The sequence below is a fragment of the Octopus sinensis genome, linkage group LG1 (genome assembly GCF_006345805.1).
Source record: "Octopus sinensis linkage group LG1, ASM634580v1, whole genome shotgun sequence".
NCBI classification, from domain to species: Eukaryota; Metazoa; Mollusca; class Cephalopoda; order Octopoda; family Octopodidae; genus Octopus; species Octopus sinensis.
In genome coordinates, this window is record NC_042997.1 from 153,570,419 (window position 1) to 153,590,515 (window position 20,097).

Here is a 20,097-nt window from a genome sequence, read left to right on the forward strand (position 1 = left end):
TGATTTATGTAAAGAGTGAATGGTGCGAGATCCCAGCCTCGGGTGATTTTAAAACTTGATGATAAGACCATTTGGGTATTGCTATTTGGACATAATCTACATTGTGCCGGTAACGTAGCGATAGTAGTGAAGTTCGAAGGAATAGAGTTTAGTGTGTAATGATGCAATCCCAATAATGAAAGACGTCATTCTTTATATATATATCTTTAATAGCTCCCTAAAGTGCGTCAATTCTCATTATATATTCTATGGTGAGAAGAGAATACAGAGTGCGACAATATTCCAGATGTGCTCGTAAAAAAGAAAATAGAGCTATTGATATTTGGCTCTCTCAACCACAAAGTAAAGTAGATCCAGGAGCTTGTCTTATCTTGAGAGCCGTATCAATGTTATATTTGATCTGGCTTAATATCTAAAGTTCTCGTCAATTACTCCTATGTCTCTGTTGAGATTAGAGAGGTAGATATCGTAAATTCGATACTGTTTCTTTTTCCCCAACTGCTACACTTTTACTTCTCTTTGGAAGAGGGTATTGTTCTACCTGAAGCGTTAGACCCAATTCTGCTTTTTCTAGTGACATATTAATTTTCATTGCACATATTTTTTATTACTTTTGTTTCGTTTCATATTTTTCTGTCCACTTTGCCTCACAATCTTCCTCGTTTTACTTGTTTCTTTACCTGTGTGTGTGTGTGTGTGTGTGTGTGCGCGCACGTGTGGTATCGTATTTTTCTGATCTGGAATTTTTTTAAATGCTTGATATATATATATATATATATATATATATATTATATATATATATATATATATTATATATATATATATTTATTTATTTATTTATTTATTTAAGGCGGCGAGCTGGCAGAAACGTTAGCACGCCGGGCAAAATGCATAGCCGTATTTTGTCTGTCGTTATGTTCTGAGTTCAAATTCCGCCGAGGTCGACTTTGCCTTTCATCCTTTCGGGGTCGATAAATTAAGTACCCGTTACGCACTGGGGTCGATATAATCGACCTAATCCCTTTGTCTGTCCTTGTTTGTCCCCTCTGTGTTTAGCCCCTTGTTGGTAGTAAAGAAATATATATATTTATATCAAAAAATTGATTAACCCTAGACGTTTAATCCTAATTATCATCAAATTTTCATCAAAGCAGTATCAGTAGTAAATGTTAAAATAGAACGTCCCTGTGTTAGTATAAACGCGTTTCTTAGCTAAAACTCATAGCACAGAGATAGTTGAGGAAAGCTCGCATCACTGATGGATTTTCAAGAATTCACTGCAAAGACAAAAGTGCACCGCTTTATCTACTTCCTGTTTTGTATGTATATGAGTTAGAACCTTATTGGGCGCGTAAAAACTTTTTAATGCTGTTCATTTTATGTTATGTATACTTACACACACATACACCCATATGTCTGTGCGTAAATGTTCGTATGTGTTTCTAATGTAAATGTCTGAGTGATGGTTGAGACGTAACAGAGTTTGTAGACACTTACAGTTTTCAGCTTGTTTGTTTTGTCTCGCTTTCATTAACGTGTGTCTGTGCGTGCATGCGTGCGTGTGTGGGGGTGAATGCGTATGTATACGTACGTACGTGTACGAATATATATATATGTATAACTCACGTATTCATTTTGCTGTATGTTCTTTCAGCCGCATATGCGAAATTTGGAATTGCTATACGAGATTGGCTATGGACTTTCGTTGGTATCTTTGTCGATTGCTGTTGTCATTATGGTCTATTTTAGGTAAGTATTCTTCAAATTTATTGACATTTTCTCCATATGTAAAAGTGCAGCGTGTATGAACTCTCTTCCCCTTCCTCTCTCTCTCTCTCTCTCCTTCTCCCTTTCTTCCTCTGTCTCACTCACACTTGTAGCAACAAATGTCGCCCACATTTTCCTAATACTAATTTGTAAGCATTTATTAGCATCACATATCACAAACTATTCAACAAAAGCAATACAAAAATTAGCTACAAATGCATAAGAATACCACACAATTACTAAACAATAACATGCCAAAGAACACGTAGCACGCTACCGCTAGCCCATGAAACCTCACAGGAACAAGGATATGTCTGTTGTATGGTAACTTTACAAATAAGTATTGTCTGTAATACAAGAGTAGCACAAGTAATTATTACATCGGCACCACTAATGAAGCTTTTAAAAATAGATACTCACTGCACACAGATATACAGTCTTGAAATTATCCAAAACAAATGTTACGTCCCTAAATACATTTGGAATAAAATGAAATAAGAGCGAGCTATATGTTTTGAATCACTGATCAAAATAATACATATATATATATATATATATATACCCGACGGGCTTCTTTCAGTCTCCGTCAACCAAATCTACTCACAAGACTTTGGTCAACTCAATACTATAGTAGTAGACACTTTGCCGAAGGTGCCATGCAGTAGAACTGAACCCAGAACCATATGGTTGAGAAGGAAATTTTTTACCTTAAAGCCACGCCTACGCCTACAGGATAGCATCCCAACGACTTCAACCTATAAACTGATATGCAAGAAAGCTCAAACGAGACCCACAAAGGAATATCCTTCTAACATCTGGAACAGTGTTGCTTCTGCGTCTACAAAAGACTTCCCGAGAAATTGGCATATGGTCACTTACAAATTGGCATAAGGTCACTTACAGACAAATTGGCATAAGGTCACTTCCCGACAAATTGGCATAAGGTCACTTACAGCTTCTTGTCCATAGGCATGATGTCTTTCTCTTCTGCCTTTTCTACTGAACAATGACGGCTTGTGTTCCTCGGAGCTAAAGGAGCTCATGCTACCTCCACTCATGGTTGATGTAGTCGATTGGTTCTCTTTCCCAAAATTTCAGGTCTTGTGCCTGTAGAAAAAAAATTATTATTTCGATCCTCCTCTTCAGAGTCAAGCTGTTGCTATATAGATTCAACCTCTTCGCGATAAATCTGTTTCAGATTGTTGATGGACAATTCTACGCTTCTTGACCAAGTCATTTATATCCCCTTAGTTCCCTTCTACACCCATATAATTATTCAGACCTGCAATTTCTTCAACAACAGCTTCAATCTCAGACAATTCAAAGTCCATTGAACAAAAATCAAGCAAGTATACTTTCCAAGAAAAGTGATTTCGATATGAAATAGAGAAATCTTTATACAAAACTCTTTTAATGTCAAGTCCCCAGAAGTCGCTTCAAAACAGGCTCTTTTTATAAAATCTTTTATCACGTTATAATTCATATGGTGCAGCAGAGAAGGCAGTAAATGAACTTCGAAAAACATCAAACTCGTGTAGCATTTGACTCTTAAGATCATGAGTGTGTTCTGGAACATTGTCCAAAATAACACATTACTGAGCCACGTAATAAATTCCTGATAACTCAGGCTCTCTAGATGAAAGCTCGCTATTACACCAAGTTTGTTTTTGCTGATATTCTTAATGGCCCAGACGTTCTCTGAAAAGTACATCAGGAGTGGGTTCACCTCGAAATATTCTGAGGCATGAACGGAGAAAAATAAGGTTTCCCAATCTTTCGTAGGCTTATGTCTAAACTGTCTGGTCTCCCCTGGCTATTATTTCTTTTCTAAACATGAAAAAGGCGAGTGTCATCACAATTTAAGACCTGCTGGGAACATAAATTACTCTTCTCCACAAGCCCAATAAAACACGTCGCCGCGCAAGAAGCATAACGCCAAAGTTACTCTTAAAGACACTTAGATTTTCACAAATACTTCTTTTCATTGACTCTCCAGTTAATTGTTTTCCTTTTATCCACACAATAAAGAGACTTACCATTTCATCTGCGTATGAGACGTAAGTTTTATTATACCTGAACATAGCTTTGGTCACCAATATACGTTGTAGTTTGTCTTTTGTTTTTAAAATGATTCAGATCGCTGATTTGGCTAGATCACTAGAATTGATGTCAAGTTCTCTCTTAGGAAAATTCTCTTTCTTCAGTTCTATTGTGCAGGCTTTGCTTTCAGAAAATGAACATTTTTAGAAAAACATGAAACACTACTCTGATCTTCAGACAAATCTTGATTTTCCTTCAAAAAATTCCATTGGTTCTGTTCCAAATGAAATTACAGTGCACATTCGAGGAAACACTCTTGACAGAATAGTTACACTTATCCGTGTAATAAACGTTTTCGTTACATTTATTTTTTTTATAGGCGTGGTTGTGTGTTAAGAAGTTTACTTCCTAGCCACATGGTTTCGGGTTCAGTCCCACAGTGTAGCACCTTAATCAAGTACCTTTGGCTCGACCAGACCCTTGTGAGTGGATTTCATAGACGGAAACTGAAAGAATTCCACCGTGTGTGTGTGTGTGTGTGTGTGTGTGCGTGCGTGTGTGTGTGTGTGTGTGGTGTGTGTGTGTGTGATTCCCGGCGCGAATCATGCAACTCTTTTCCAATATTCAGACAGCTTCCCGTCTACCATATCAGCTAGCTTTCTTTCCAGCTACAACTTTAATCTTTATGCTTTCTATGTATTGTTCACCAATACACAGAACTGTTCCCGACAAGAAAGATGACATAAAAATGGCCATATTTGGCCTGAACATTCCAGGGTTTCTGACTGAATCACAACTTTGATATACTTGTATCTACATTTGTTGCCTATCGAAAGAGCTATTACAATTATATTTAAAATGGAAAACATACGTGAAAGCCTGCTATTATTTTAATTAATTACGATTTTAAACTAAAATAAATCTAATTCTCATCAACAGTTATTAGTTTTCACATATATGTAGTGATCATTTTATACTTAATATTTCGGTTTAGAAATATTAATATTAATATTAATATCTTTAGAAAGATTAATATTATGTTATAAGTGCAGTTGACAAATTTGAATAAATTATCTGATATGTCCTCCGCAGAGAAGTGTAAATTTCGCTTACAAGCCAAAGTGCTGAGAAATTTAGTAAAGAGTTATATATGTTATTATGCTATATATATATATATATATAAAGAAAACTAGTAAAATATTGTAAGCGTCGACAAAACCAGGCAATTTACCTCCCCTTTGAGAATCTTCAACCTCGTTCCTGGTGTGCTTCTTTATATCATATTGACATCAATGGAGTTTTGTTAATTTTCTTTTATTCGTGCACATCTGTCCATAAACTTCATATCAAAATACAACAAGAAGAACCTTTATTTGTAAATGTACAATGTTTACTGCGTCTCCAGCAAATACAAAATTAAGAATTTATCGTATGCATCAGTGAAATTAAGCATAATATTTTATTTTCTTTCACTTTTGAATGATTAAATATGATTCATAAATAAATATACAGCCATTAAACCTTGAATATACACTGACCTTTGATGTAATATGAAATGTTAGGGTTAATCTTCCACTTAAGTTTTGTGATAAATAAACTGAACATTAGAAATACAACAGTTTTATCATTATAGACAGTTTTCCCTTTTTGTGTAGCTGTGCCAGAAATATTTCCCTAACCATCTCCGAAACTAACAGATTGATATATTATCTATTTATTTATTTTTTGAATGTACCGATTCAACTCATTTGGACGCAGTGTGACTGAATAGTTAAGAAGTTTCCTTCAAAATGACGAGATCACAGGTTCGATCCTGCCGAATGATATCTTAGCCAAGTGTCTTTTAGCGTTGCCTTGGGTCAGCCGAAATATTGTGCGTGAAATTGAGTAGACGAGAACTGTATGGAAACCAATTCAACGGTGCAGCCTTATCGAACGCTGTGTTTCACCGATTTTGCCAGAGAATTACGTTGATGGTACACGTATCTGTGGAATACTCAGCCACCTAATCCAATAAGCAGATTATTCAGTTGAACAAATAACTGACTCCTCATCGTCAAAACTAATAGTGATCTACTTTCTATTCGTCTATTACTGATATTTCTGTCGATTTTTTAAAAACTTTACCCGTAAAAATCGCTATTTTTTCATACGCAGGAATTGAAAGCATTTTCATAAACAACTTTCTGCAATCCTCAAGTCAGCTTTTCTGTTAAATCGTATTTCACAAAGTATTCTGAAATCAGTTTAATAAATTGAAAAACGGAATCTTTTACGTACTTCAGCTGAGAATATTTTCTTTACAACTTCAGTAATATAAATATATCTCAGCATCACGCAAAAAGATTCCTTAAATCGGTTTCTGTGATATTAACGTTTTACAAAATTGACTTTAATTTCCAGTTCTGATATTAATGTAGTGAAATCGAGTTTAACGACAAAGAGGAAATACGATTAATTATAACAGTAGTCGGAAGAAGTCTTTACACGTATAAATAATTTTAAACTGAGAATTCAGATAATGCCATTATTATTTTCCCCATTGTGACAGCTATTATGAGAATTGCGGATTTATAAGTACAGTATCGTGAATAGTATATATTTTGTTTTTGTTTTTGTTTTTCTTTGGAAAATATTAGTTACAAACAATATCTGTTAAATATGTAAGGTTGAAAATTATTTATTGCAAATAAGTTTTCTAATATTCACATTAAATAAATGTTTCTAATTAAGCAAGCCTCGTAAGAAGATGAAGATTTTTTCCGTTATTTAACCGTTGTGGCAACTACTTTAATTAAATATCAAATTCTTTTATTATTTAATTAAATTCTGAAAACCATTAACTTTCTTTTAACACACAAATTGATGTCTGCAGACCGTCGCGCTACTTCTTTTGTTATAAAGTAACATCTTTGTCATTTATCTCTTACCAGGCGACTTCACTGTCAGAGAAACACGATACATATCAATCTCTTCATATCTTTCATCTTACGAGCTGCTTTTTCTTTCATGAAAGAGAGACTACTAGTAGAAGGTGTCGGTTTCGCTTCTGACGTTCGTGAAACAAAAGATGGTATTGACTTCATTGAAGAAGGATCGGTAAGATATAATTTAATCACAATCACTAAAAAGAATCCATTGTACTTCTTTTTAGTGCTAATCATGAATCGTCGCTGGTGTGGCAGTGACCGACCTCAGTAAATTGTTGAAGAAAAAATTAAGAATTAATTTCAAAAGCTCATCATCTAAAACCATTCTACTGTTCGATTTTTAAATATTAATTTCTGTTTTCAGGTATTGATTTCTCAAGCTATTATTGGTTTTCTGTTATTTTTTCTACTTACTTGCAAAAGCAAACGAGTGTTGGTGTTTTAATTCTAGTAACATTTTTTATATGCTTCAAGAGCTAAGTGTTACTATAGTGTCCACAGCAGCTATTTATAATATCGACTCCATTTTTGAAATGATAATTTGATTGACAATTATTTAGTACGTACTCCAGGCTCAGAGACTGACTTAAATTCGGAACTGCCGACAAAAGACATGTTCGTTAATCTTTCAATGTTTAAATGTATTTGTTTACAGTTAAGTGAAATGAGCCGCTGAGAATTTGATGCATTAATCTTGGCCAAGTACAGCATCAACAGTGATAGAAAATGATATAGCGATTGCTTATTGTCTGACACCCGATTAAGTAGACAAAGCTCTGGGATCGATACCTTTTGGCCGATAGATTTTTAAAATATTTTTTTGTAACTAAACACTTTCAAACTACGGACACTGGTAGAATGTATCTTTTACTCTTAGCGTTTTTGAGAAAAGCTTATATTTAGGAAGTTATTTCACGTTAAAGTTGTAGTATTTCGGTAATTTCAACCAATCAATGACGTGTATTCAGCTGAATAAAATTACTTCTGTTGTTTGTCAACAAGAACTTCCGGCAGTGTATTTTTCGTTTGTCACTGTTATTTATGACAACCCTAACCCTAAAGCCCTAACCCTAAAACCTTAACCCTAACCCTAGCACCCTAAAACCCTACCCTAAAACCTTAATCGTAAAACCAGTACAAAGCACGAACAATGTCATAAATAACAGTGACAAACGAAAAATACACCGCCGATAGTTGTTGTTGACAAACAGCGGCAGAAATTTTATTCAGCTGAATACACGTCATTGATTGGTTGAAATTACCGAAATACGAGAACTTTAACACGAAACAACTTCCTAAATATAAGCTTTTCTCAAAAACGTTAAGAGTAAAAGATGTGATCGAAATATATATAATAACTATAGTGACTGTCCCGAAAATATATTTTAAATGGTTTTGTAAACATTTGGTGAAGAGTTTGAACCGTGTTTTTGCTGAAATATGCTAGGCAGCAATCCCTTTATCTGAACACATTTTTCATTTATTTTCTATATCAATTTTTATAATTGTTATTTTATTTTTTGTTTTGTTGTTGGTAGTGATAAGATTTACTTCAACTGTTTTAGCACAAACGACCACACACTCTGAATCTAGTTCTACTGCATTAGGAAAAATTATAACAATCGGGAACTGTATTATAATAAATAGGTTTCTCTCTTACTAGCCCGATACCTTATTGAATCCAATCTACTCATTTATTCTGACTAAGAACGAGGCCAGTGTTTAGCAGTTTTTAATCGAAAAATAGCATGGAATAAATATGCATTAGAAGAAAAAAAAATTAAATTCACATACTCGATAAAGGAAAACATCAAGCTATTTTCGTTCTTTGGATCTGACCAGAATTCTAAGTAGCTGCACAGTTACAACTAAAAATGGAACAAAGTAAGCTTTAATTAATACATATATCGATCGCATCGTGTGGAGTTGCGTATATTGTAAACTGATATGGTTTTGTGTTTAGCTATTGTATTTATTTTATTATTAATGCAAGCAAAGAAAATCTTTATTGTTCTTTTCTTTTTAACATATTATCAGTTATCGGGACATGTATTTTCATATAAATCCACGAACAATAGTGTTGATATATATTCATAATTGCTTGAGGTAATGTTCCAGCATGACCACAACTCTCATCTTGTTTGAAGCAACTAAAGAGGAAAACAAGTTAAATTTGTAATAATAAGCATTATTTTTACATGTTAACAAGTTTAACCAGATTCAGCAATATCCATGAAATTATGTTACGGTCAGACCACCCATAGCCAAACGGGATATGATTACATGGAATAGATATAGAATTTAACCACCAGCTTCGAGCATTTGAGTTCAGACTTGTCCTAAAAGTTATTATTGATGTTATTAAGCTCCGATTTATAGGGTAGCAAACTGACGGAAGCGTGGGGACGTCGAAGGAAATGCCTCGCAGTATATATTTCACCTTCTTACATACTGAATTCAAATCCAACCAAGGTCAAGTTAGTTTTCTATTCTTCTGGGTCAATAAATGAAGTACCAGTTTGTGGTGGTAGACCGATGAGATCTGACGGTTTCGTCGAACAGGATACCTTGCAGTATTTGTAAAATCTTGCTGTAGCCTACTGGGTGGTAGATCTAGTCGTCACGTGCTTTAACACGATCACCTGACCTTTGAGGGCCTTTTAGCAGAATTCACATTGTTGCAAGAAATCTCGAAGTCCTTGAAAAGAACTATGGCATGTTCCTACCTCCTGTGCGATAAAAACAGATCTGCCTTGATTAAGCAAACATTTTATCTAGGATATTCGAGTTGTAACTATCCTAGATTTTTTTTCGCTTTCGTTTTTTGCTTTTTTCCCTGATATAGCTTATGGCGGATTACATTGTCTAATGACGCCTTTCTTATTTTAGACGACAGAATATTAGAAATTATAAAGTTATTGTATATATATGGTGGTTGTCTAACACGTTACCCAACTTAACGCGACAAGCTTGAAAGTGGGTATTTTTAAAGGACTTCAATCTATGGCATTTATTCAGAGCAAACAGGTGCTCTACCAATAAGTTACCTGTCTTCCCACGTTTAACCCGCAGATATCACCATCATCGATAGTTCTTAACTGTTCTTGCGACACCCGAGCTGATTGATCAGTCCAAGTGATATAAAGCTGAAAGAACTTTGAGGCCGATACATCGGCGCGATGAAACAAACGTTTTTGAAGCATAATAGCCAATTAGGAATCGTCTTTCGGTAGACACCATATAAAACTATATAATATATGTAGTTTTACATACTAATAAAGCAGTTTTGGGTACTTTATCCTTTGTTTTCTACATGCACCCATAAATTTCAATCTCAACAGAAAAAAAACTTGGGTCTTTTTAGCTACATATGCCAAATCCCGTGTGTGTCAAAAGGGTTACAGGAAAATAAAATAGTAAATATAATGGAACAGGTGTGACTGAGGTAAGAAGTATGCTTCGCAACAGCTTGGTTCCGGGTTCAGTACCACAGCGTGACAACTTGGGCAAGTGTCTTCTGTAGCTTCGGGGCGACCAAAACTTTGTGAGCGGATTTGATAGACGGAAACTGAAAGAAACCCGTTGTGTGTGTGTGTGTGTGTGTGTGTGTGTGTGTGTGTGTGTGTGTGTGTGTGTGTGTGTTCGGTTGACAACTGGTGTTGGTGTGTTTATGTCCCTGTAACTTAGCGGTTCGGCAAAGAGACCAATAGAGTAAGTACTCAGGCTTTAAAAAATAAGTACTGGAGTCGATTCATTCGACTAAATATTCCTCAAGGCGGTGCCCCAACATCACCACAGTCTAATGACTGAAACAAGTAAAAGATAAGATACAGCTGTAGTGATGTAACTGATACATAAGTTGTACTATAACTCATCATGCGGAGGTAATAGTAAATGTTACTAACTTTGATGTAAGTACTTCTAAAATATTGCGTCAGAAATTTACCAAGTATCTGTTCGTAGTTGAAGAGATGAAGACTTCACATACATACAAGCACACAAGAAAATTAAGAATTTAAGAAATGCAGTCCGAATAACGAAAAACATGGCTATGTTCATTAAAGAAGCTTTCTTAATCAGCTCTATTTATTTCCATCAAAGTGTAAATACATTAAAGGATTTTTCTAGAATGAAATTCCTTCCAGAGATATCCATTTTTTATCGTTCTTGTTAATTTTTTTGTATTTTTTTTTTCATGCTATATCATGTATATTCCCTGAATATATTTCCTTCATTTTCGAACATTAAATTAGAAAGTAAGAATGGTTATCTTACATAATGATTAATGGAAATGTGGTGTGATGTTAACCTTCCTTACTATATGATTGTCTCTGTAAAAGCAGGAAAGCTTTTAGAATATATTCTCCTCTAAACTACACATTTCTTTATTTATTTGTCTCTTTTTAATATGCGAATATCATGCAATGGCCAACTCAAACACATTTATTTCTTATATGCGTATTTATATGTATGTATCCGTGTATGTCGGTATGTCTACACACACACATATATATATATATTATATATACATATAATTCTTAAAGAGGACAACAAACGTTAAGGCAAGACAAACATCTCAAGTCACATACATTATTATTACTGGAAAAAATTCAAAGACTTACAGTTGTTTCTGGGGTATCACAGAAGATGGGATATTCTGTCATCGGAGAAAAAAAAGGGGAAATGAGAAGGGTATAGATTGAAGAAATCACGACATGGAGTACAGGAGTAAAGGAATAAGGAGGTGAAGAGACTATGATATGCAGATTTTGTGACTTGATGTCGCTTAACAGGTAGCCTTGTTTCCAAGGCGACCCCACGCACATTCATACTCCCTATTTTCAGCATGTTCCAATCGAAAGTTGTTTTACACACGAAAGGAAAACGAAAAAGAAAGAGAGAGAGAGAGAGAGAGAGAGAGAGAGAGAGAGAGAGTCACTTACTGTCCGAAAGTTCTTTGTTCTTCACCTCACAGTCTTCTCCTAGAAGGTTTTTGTAAAGATTTTTGAACAGGTATCTTTTTAAATCTCTCAACTGAGTCAAGGTAGAGAGATTCCAGGGTGCTGTGTGTGTTCTGTGTTATGTGTATGGTTTTAATGTGTTGTGGTGGTGTTGTGCGTGGGTGATTCTTTGTTTTAGTATCATTTTCTGTTATGTTGGTGTTTGACCTAATGTATTCCATTAGGTCTGGGTTGTTGGTGTTTATGGCTGTCAACATTGTTGAGTTGTTTTGTTGTTAGTATGTTTGTGTTGATGCTTTTGTTTTCTGCGGGTGTTTTTGTTTCGGGAGTGATAAACCTCCCTGCTTTGTTTGTCTGCTTCTCTATTCTCTTTTTCCCCTTTTTCTCCGTCCCCCTGTGGCCACTTGCCAATCCCCTGTGTCGTCTTCATCTGACGACATATCGGAGGAATCAGAAGGTGGGAGGGGAAGCGTATTGGGGTCTATTTCTGAGTGTGTTAACTTTGTTGTTGATGTTGGTGCTGGTTGGTGACAGTTGGGGTGTGGTGTATGGGTTTTTAAGGGTTGGGTATGAGTCTTTTTGGTTTTCTCGTCCTCCTTTGAAGTTGTTGTTGTTGTTGTTGGTGGTGGTGGTGGTGGTGGTGGTGTTTCTGATGCTGGTGGCGCTGGTGGCGGTGTTCTTTGGTTGGGCTGACTTGTTGGTTGCTGATGTTCCTTCATTTGTTTGTAGAGCTGTTTGTGCATATGGCGGTGTGGGTAGCAGTGTTGGCTTTTTGCACGATTTTTGGTTTTCTTGTGGTTGTAGTTGTTTTTCATGATCATGTTGTTCTTTCTGTGCTAGTGGCAGGTAATTTGTAAGTGTACTTTGCTACCACAAACGTAGCAAGGTGGCTTTCTGCCTTCGACGGCCACATGTAAACTCGAATCCTCTCTCAATTGGATTCGATGTGGAATTTTTTCGAAAATCATCGGATTAATTTGAGCACGAGTTTCGATTTCTTGGTCAATCCAGTTTTACTGGTCCACAACAGCGATTTCCAAGATATGGATTTCGTTTTCGATATCATAGCAAATGGCGGACACGAGCCATTTTATTTCTATTACGGGAGGCACATTCTTTATTTTAATTTTTGTGACTCTACGACCAAGATGTGTAGAAATCATCAGTAAATTTTCAAATTGGTAGGACTTTGTGGAGAGGTTCTTGGCTCTTTCTTCACTGTCGAATCAAACTTCGATCGTGGCAAATCTGTTTCCCTTGTGATGTAGTCTGTGAAGGCCCATATAGGCCTGAAACATTTTTCAACATTTTCTTGAGTCGCCTTTTCGTATAGCCTTGTTTTTAGGTTGAATATCCTGCAAATAACTGGGCGGGGTTTTTCGATTTTTTTCCGTGATGTTTTGTGGTGTCTGTAGTTGTATGCTGAGGTCGTCTTTTTTTAACATTGCTTTACAGGCGAGCAGTTCTTCCTTGGTAAAGCACATGACTGTTTTCTTTAACTTTAAAGCTGCGACAAAATTGTTTTCGATATTCGTGTTGGTTGTGGTGGTGATGGCGGTAATGATGGTAGCAGTAGTAGAGTCAGTGGTAATAGTAGCAGAAGCATTCGTGCCTTCTAAGGCCTGTGTATGTTCACGCAGAACGGCTTTGCTTTCAGCTTCCTTCGCCTATAGCATTGGTAGAGGCGGGAAGTCAGCCTTATGGTTTCGCTTAGCCATATTCGTTTAGAAATATGGCAAGGAAATCGAAGAAAATAAAAATGTAAATAGGTTTGAAACTGCCCCTAGGGGATCAATTCCTTCCTTGAAAGCACGCTCAAACGAAAGCTGGGTGCTTTACACACCTTGTAGGCAAAACTTGAAACAAAATGTGTGCAATAAAAGGTCGAAGTTAGGGGTTACTTGCGGAGCCGATGCGACATCACGTCAGTCGATAGATAGATAGATAGATAGATACATACATACATACATACATACATACATACATACATACATACATACATACATACATACATACATACGTACGTATATACATACATACATACGTACGTATATACATACATACATACATACATACATACATACATACATACATACATACATACATACATACATACATACATACATACATACATACATAAAATATATGCTAAAATATTAAGTTACTGATGTCGTCTTCATTGAATATATTTTCCAGATCGCACACTTCTGAAGGAGCAATCATCTGCGTAAATATAAAATCTGTGTGCGTGCGTGTGCGTTTGTGTCCATTTGCAATATGGGTATATAATCAACCATTTATCCATTACTACACTGTACGTACGAGGAAGAAAGTAATCTTAACTGTTTTGTTCTATGACACTACCACATCCGTCATTAGATATTACGTTGTATCTCACTTATAATACATGCAGCATCTTATCTGAACTATTCCTATTTTGCTTCCATTTTTGTTCTCTCTTTCAAAATGTTCGTTTGTAAAATATCAAGAATTTTTTGAATTAATGATGCAAAGTTTAGACTTACCAAGTATTTCTCCTACTAGCTGGTGTGTATAGTATTTTTGGTTTTACTTTCAGCATTGGCAGTGTAAGCTATTTTTCATCATATTCCACTACTTACTCGGTTCGAATTACATGTGGATATTTGTCGAGGCCCTCTACCTGCACACTCTTATATCTATAGCAGTTTTCTCCAAAACAAGTGGAACAGTATGGTACATCATCTTTGGATGGGGTAACTATGAACTTCTCTACCTTTCTCTTAGTTTTCATTGTTTATTTTTGATTTGATTTTTTTGTATTTTTTTAGTCAGAAATGGAAGACATGACTCTTTTTAGTGCCTCCGTCTGAATGGAGGCCTGGCCTAAAATGTTGCAATAGAAAGGACTGCTGTAACATAATTGAAACATTTCAAACACTAGATTGCTCTATCATACATAGTAACATACCATTCTGTTCAACGCTAAAGGTTGTTTTATCTAGTGGTAAGGCGACTATACAGTGGTTATCTCTGCTTGAAATAGCAGTGAGATTTACCATAAATCACACGCTGTTGTCCTTTTTAAACGGTTAAATGGGATAATTCTGCTGCGACACACGCAAACTTCCTAGACAATATATAAACGAAGGACATTCATCTTATATTGTATAAATGGGTGTGTTTTTGCGTATGAATATACGTATGTGTATGTACGTATATGTGTATGTATATATATATATATATATGTACGTATATACATATATGTATGACGTGTGTGTGCATGTGTGTACGCATGCTTTTGTTTCCAAATAAAAGAAAACTAATCAATACCAGTATAGAACTTATATTTATTAAATATCAGGTGTTCAATTCCGTTGCTATTCAGAGTTTCGCAACATGCGCTCATTTAAGCAACCACGAAATTAATGAAGGGTTATAAGGATGAGTAATAGTGACAGACACCGTTCAAGTTGAAACTCGTTAGTAAAAACTGATAAGGTGGCTAGAGATAATTCTAATATTGTACTAAGCTGTACTAATATGGGGAGAGCACTCATATCTGACCTACGAGTGTCAGGGGCAGTTACTTGGCAACGCTTAAAGTGTATCAGCTGTGATAGTTACAGAGTTTCGGTAAGCAATTCGAAAATGGTGACTAACGAACTGAAACTCGCATCTTCTATTCAGAATGACACTGATCGCTGTTTTTGGAGTCTGGAATGTGTCAATTAAGCATAGCCGACATATTTGTGTCCCCGTTATTCAACATCGTTCGTCAATGACGCATCATGTTATTGGGCACATATAGATCTGCAGCTACTAGTGTTCACAAACGAAATAGAAAATGAATAGAGAATTCTCCTCTTTCTTCGATCTCTATGAGCATAAATGCTGGAGAATTTGGTTCTTGAATGTGTTTAAGTCCCATATTAATAGCAGTGTGCGTATATATATATATATATGTGTGTGTGTGTGTGTATGTGCGTGCGTGTGTGTGTATGTATGTATGTATGTATGTATGTATGAATGTATGTATGTATGGCTATGTACATGTGTGTGTATGTATGTATGTATGTATGTATGTATGTATGTACGTATGTATGTATGTACATATGCACTGATGCTTTTCTGTCCATTGAAGTCGCGAAGATTACAACTTAATAAGCCAGCAACACATGCAAACAACAGTTCATTCGGAAAATTAAACTATGAAGACCTAGAAATATTTATGATGATGGCTTAGAAAGTTAGCTACTCCAAACAAATTCATGTGAAAAAATGAATTACCTCGACAGAAACGAAAAGATAAAGCTAGCAAACACCTGTGTTTTCAAGTGTGTGTGTGTGTGTGTGTGTGTGTGTGTGTGTGTGTGCGTGCACTTCATATTGAAATTTCACAAATTACGTATCTGATTTTCAAATTTGGCCCTTTCTCACGCAGCAAAAGAAATTTATCGAGTTATCATATATTCAGATATCATATCAAAACTGTTGGATATACGACAGACATTAATTAGAGAAAACTTTATCTTTCTACTGTAATAGAATAATAGAATTATTCAAGACCATCCGACGATCACCTGCTAGATATTTTGAAATATTTCAATCAAAATTTCAATTTGTGACAACAAAAACACTATTTTACGTTAACAAGAAAAAAAACTTTTGATTTGCTTGGAGAGTGCAACAATATGAGACGAGGCTCCCGACTTTTAACCGTTAGGCCTTTTAAAATATTTCAACAAAAATACCGAAGTCTGATGGCAAAAAGAATTAGCTCTGAACGGATACTTCATTTAGATTTTATACAGAACAAAATGTTTTTATGAAGATTTCACGACTACCGTTATTCATCGATATTACAAGATTTTCAAATTATTTTAGAGTTTCTGCTACTGTTATATCTTAAAATCCGATGAACTTCGATAAATTTCTCTCGAAATATCTTTCAGTGTTTCTGAAATATATATATATGTTGATGGCATTTTCAGTCAACCCGATAACAAACTAAATGGATGCAATAAGCAGATGTATTCAGATAACGTAAATTATTTCATGGACACTTCACAGGGTCAAAACAAGGGTGAAGAATTGACTGTAGGTAGTTGTTTAACACATTTGTCGTTAATATTTGCTGTTTCTGAAGCAAAAACAATGCAACTGAAACTTAATATAGCATTATTCCAATTAAAATTTTATAGCGATTATTTTGAAGAAAATGTTTATCCAATTAAAAGAAATATTTAGTGATGTTTATACTCACTTTGAAACTGTATGGAACATTAAACCAAATTACTTAGCGTTTTCTTTCGTTGCATATTTGACAATTGATATCATTTATATAAATAAGTTTATCTTTAAAAACATCTTAATACCTCATCGTAAAAATGAGTCACTTTGATGAAAGAAGATATATCTGATAAAATACAATTTTCTCCAAATTATTTATATGCCAGGCGGATGATTTGAATGAATAAATATTATGTCACTTTTCATCTTAAGAGGTGGGAAGTATTTAATGATTTCTAAATTTAAGAGAGTATCCAAGCTATTAAATATATATAAATTCGTATCAGCAATAATCTTCCGATATAAATCTTTAAATAATTCAAATGGACGTTTTTTAAGCTATCTAATTTCGTAAAGCATTAATATGACATGTTCCAAAGTGACCACCATTTCGATATAACCCGAATTGTAAATTATTAGATTTACATAATATATGTAAAATATAAAGACCATTCTCACAAATTTCTCAGTTTCCTATCGCTACAACATAAAATTTAGCATCACTCTTTTTCATCCTTAGATCATGATCAATGTTCCGCAAGGATGCTGCATGCATACTTATTCTGAGTCAATTATTGAAATATAATTCCTTGCAAAAGCCGATATCAAACTGAGTAGATTTATCAAAAAGCATTATTAATTCTATTATCAGGCTCTTTAAAATGTTAAACATATTTTTTTTTATTTAATTCTTTTATCTTTCTTCTGATTAACTTCTCATCTTTTCAATTGAATTATTTCAAAGCATTTTAGTTTACACTATATTTCTCACTGGTGATAAAAATTGGATTGTCTACAATAACATCAATCGAAAACGATCATGGTCCAAGCGTAATGAACCAGCAGAAACCATATTGAAAGCTGAATTGCATCACAAAATGGTCATGCGTCAATTTGGTGGAATTACAAAGGTGTTGTGTATTTTGAGCTGCTTCTAAGGAACCAAATAATCAATTCAGATGTATTCAGATGTTTACTGTCAACAACTGATAGAATTAGATGAAGCAATCAAAGAAAAACGACCAGAATTGGCAAATCTTAAAGGAATTGTGTTCAACACACGTCTTTGCTAATACGTGAAAAATGATTGGAGCTTGGTTGGGAAGTGATGTCACATCAACCATATAGCCGTGACCTTGCACCATCAGATTACTATTTATCTCGAAATTTGCAAAGTTCTTTGAACTGCCCGCGGCAGGTCATAATTAATATCAATATAATAAAAACTAACGCGGAAACTGTGACACTACCATACATTTTATTTTGGAATGTCTTTTAAGCGCAAATTAAAAAAAAATTTTTTTTTTAATAATTTATATTGGATTAAATATCAGATAATTTTTACTTTTAATAGTTCTAAATGTATTGTTTTCGAAATTGTATTGTTTCTTTTAGAATTTGCATTTAAAATTATTTCATTTATAAAATTTTTTTTATAGAATGGCGATTTTCAAAAAATCGAAATTTAGATTTTTACGTTCTTTATTTTATGTAGATCTTTGCAAACGAATCACAATTTCTTTCAAGCATAATAATACCTATTTTTTAATGACAAAAATATTTTTGCAAATTCAAGACATTTGCTATGCTGATCGATGTTTGGAAGAATGCTTGCAAATACTCCACCCCACTCCAACATTTTTCCATAAGTGCCAAGTAATAATATTGTTTAAACCATGTAGCGACCCACTACATACCGTAGTCAGCTCAGCTTTTTCCAATGAAGACGGGAGCGTTTCACGTCGCCTTGGAATAGCTGAAACTGACATGTCAGCAACTTTTCGATTTTCGCATTCATTCGTTCCCCTCTCTTTTCTTACAATGATAATAAATTATTACCTCCGCCAACGAAGGAGGTTCTGTTTCCATTGCCGTTAGTTTGTCTGTCCCTGTGTGCAAAATAACTCAAAAGGCCATTAAATCCAACCATCACCTCACCGCGGTATGTGGGTGTAAACTGTATGATAACGAGCTAACGATGGTACTGGTACTTGCTTTTTCTTGATGAAAATTTTAAAAGGGAAGAAATTTTATGGGGAAAAATTTCTTGAAAAACAAAAAAGAATTCAAAATGTTCTATTGAAAAAATATCAACCAATATTAAACTTTAAAAAGAAAGAAACAAGTAGGTATTTCTTTTTTAAAAAATTACTAATATTCATTAAAAGTATTTCTTAAAAAAAATTACTAAAACGCATTTTGTTGCACTTTTTATAAAATCATTTATAATTTTAATCTTAAATACATACAAAACTAATGAATATTTTAATGCAGAAAAAGATGGTAAGTGACTACTGTTACAACAAAATGACAAAAATATTTGATCAAACAAAGATTAAGAATTGCAATAATGTATAGAAACTATCGAGCAGAAAAAAAGATTTTTAATTGCAAATTATTGACAGTAATAAAAAATATTTATTATTTTTTATTTCATTTATATTATAATTGATTCATTTAAATCTTTGTAACTATTTCAATTTATTATTTCAATTTTGAAAGTTGCAGCGCAATATTATTATCAAAAAATTAGATCATTATAATTAAAATAATAATTAACTTAAAGATATAATTAAAATTAGAAAGTAGTAATAACGTATCAGTAATAATATAGATACAACATAAATTGATTGGGCAGAAAGGTAAAGTTAAACGGTCTAAAATCACTTAAATTTACCGAAAATGAGTGAGCTGTCCATTTTTAGTTCAATTTATATAACATATATTACATAAAGTAAACTAAAAGTTAATGAAATAAAATAGGCTTGTATGGTTTAATTGCATAAAAAATAAGTGTACATATTGCTATTTTTTATATGCATATATATGTAGATCAAATCAGTTTGAAAAGGAAGCAGCCCACTCAAAGGTGACTTGTGCAAGTCTTCATATAAACTCACTTCACTCCTCTGCTCCTTATTTCAAAATATACATTTATAATCACAATCATTACAAAAAATAAAGTTTATCTAATTTTGAAGTAAACAGTAGAATTTGCTTAATTAAAAATAGTAAAAAAATAATTATTCAAAGAAAAGTAATAATAAATTATGACTTAGCTGAAATGTCTAAGTGGTTAAAATTAGGCTAATTCAACCTATATACTGTATGTATATTCTGCAAACTTT

General features: G+C 34.1%; 1 protein-coding gene across 1 annotated transcript in view; it reads left to right on the forward strand.

The window, feature by feature from the left end:
• Positions 1–20,097, forward strand: part of LOC115225647 (parathyroid hormone/parathyroid hormone-related peptide receptor) — a 784,809-nt gene that overhangs the window by 712,534 nt on the left and 52,178 nt on the right. Inside the window, exons 7-9 of the mRNA XM_036504944.1 lie at positions 1,655–1,749; positions 6,741–6,906; positions 14,277–14,433. Of these exons, the coding sequence (XP_036360837.1) occupies positions 1,655–1,749; positions 6,741–6,906; positions 14,277–14,433 (418 nt within the window). The remainder of the gene's footprint in view (positions 1–1,654; positions 1,750–6,740; positions 6,907–14,276; positions 14,434–20,097) is intronic.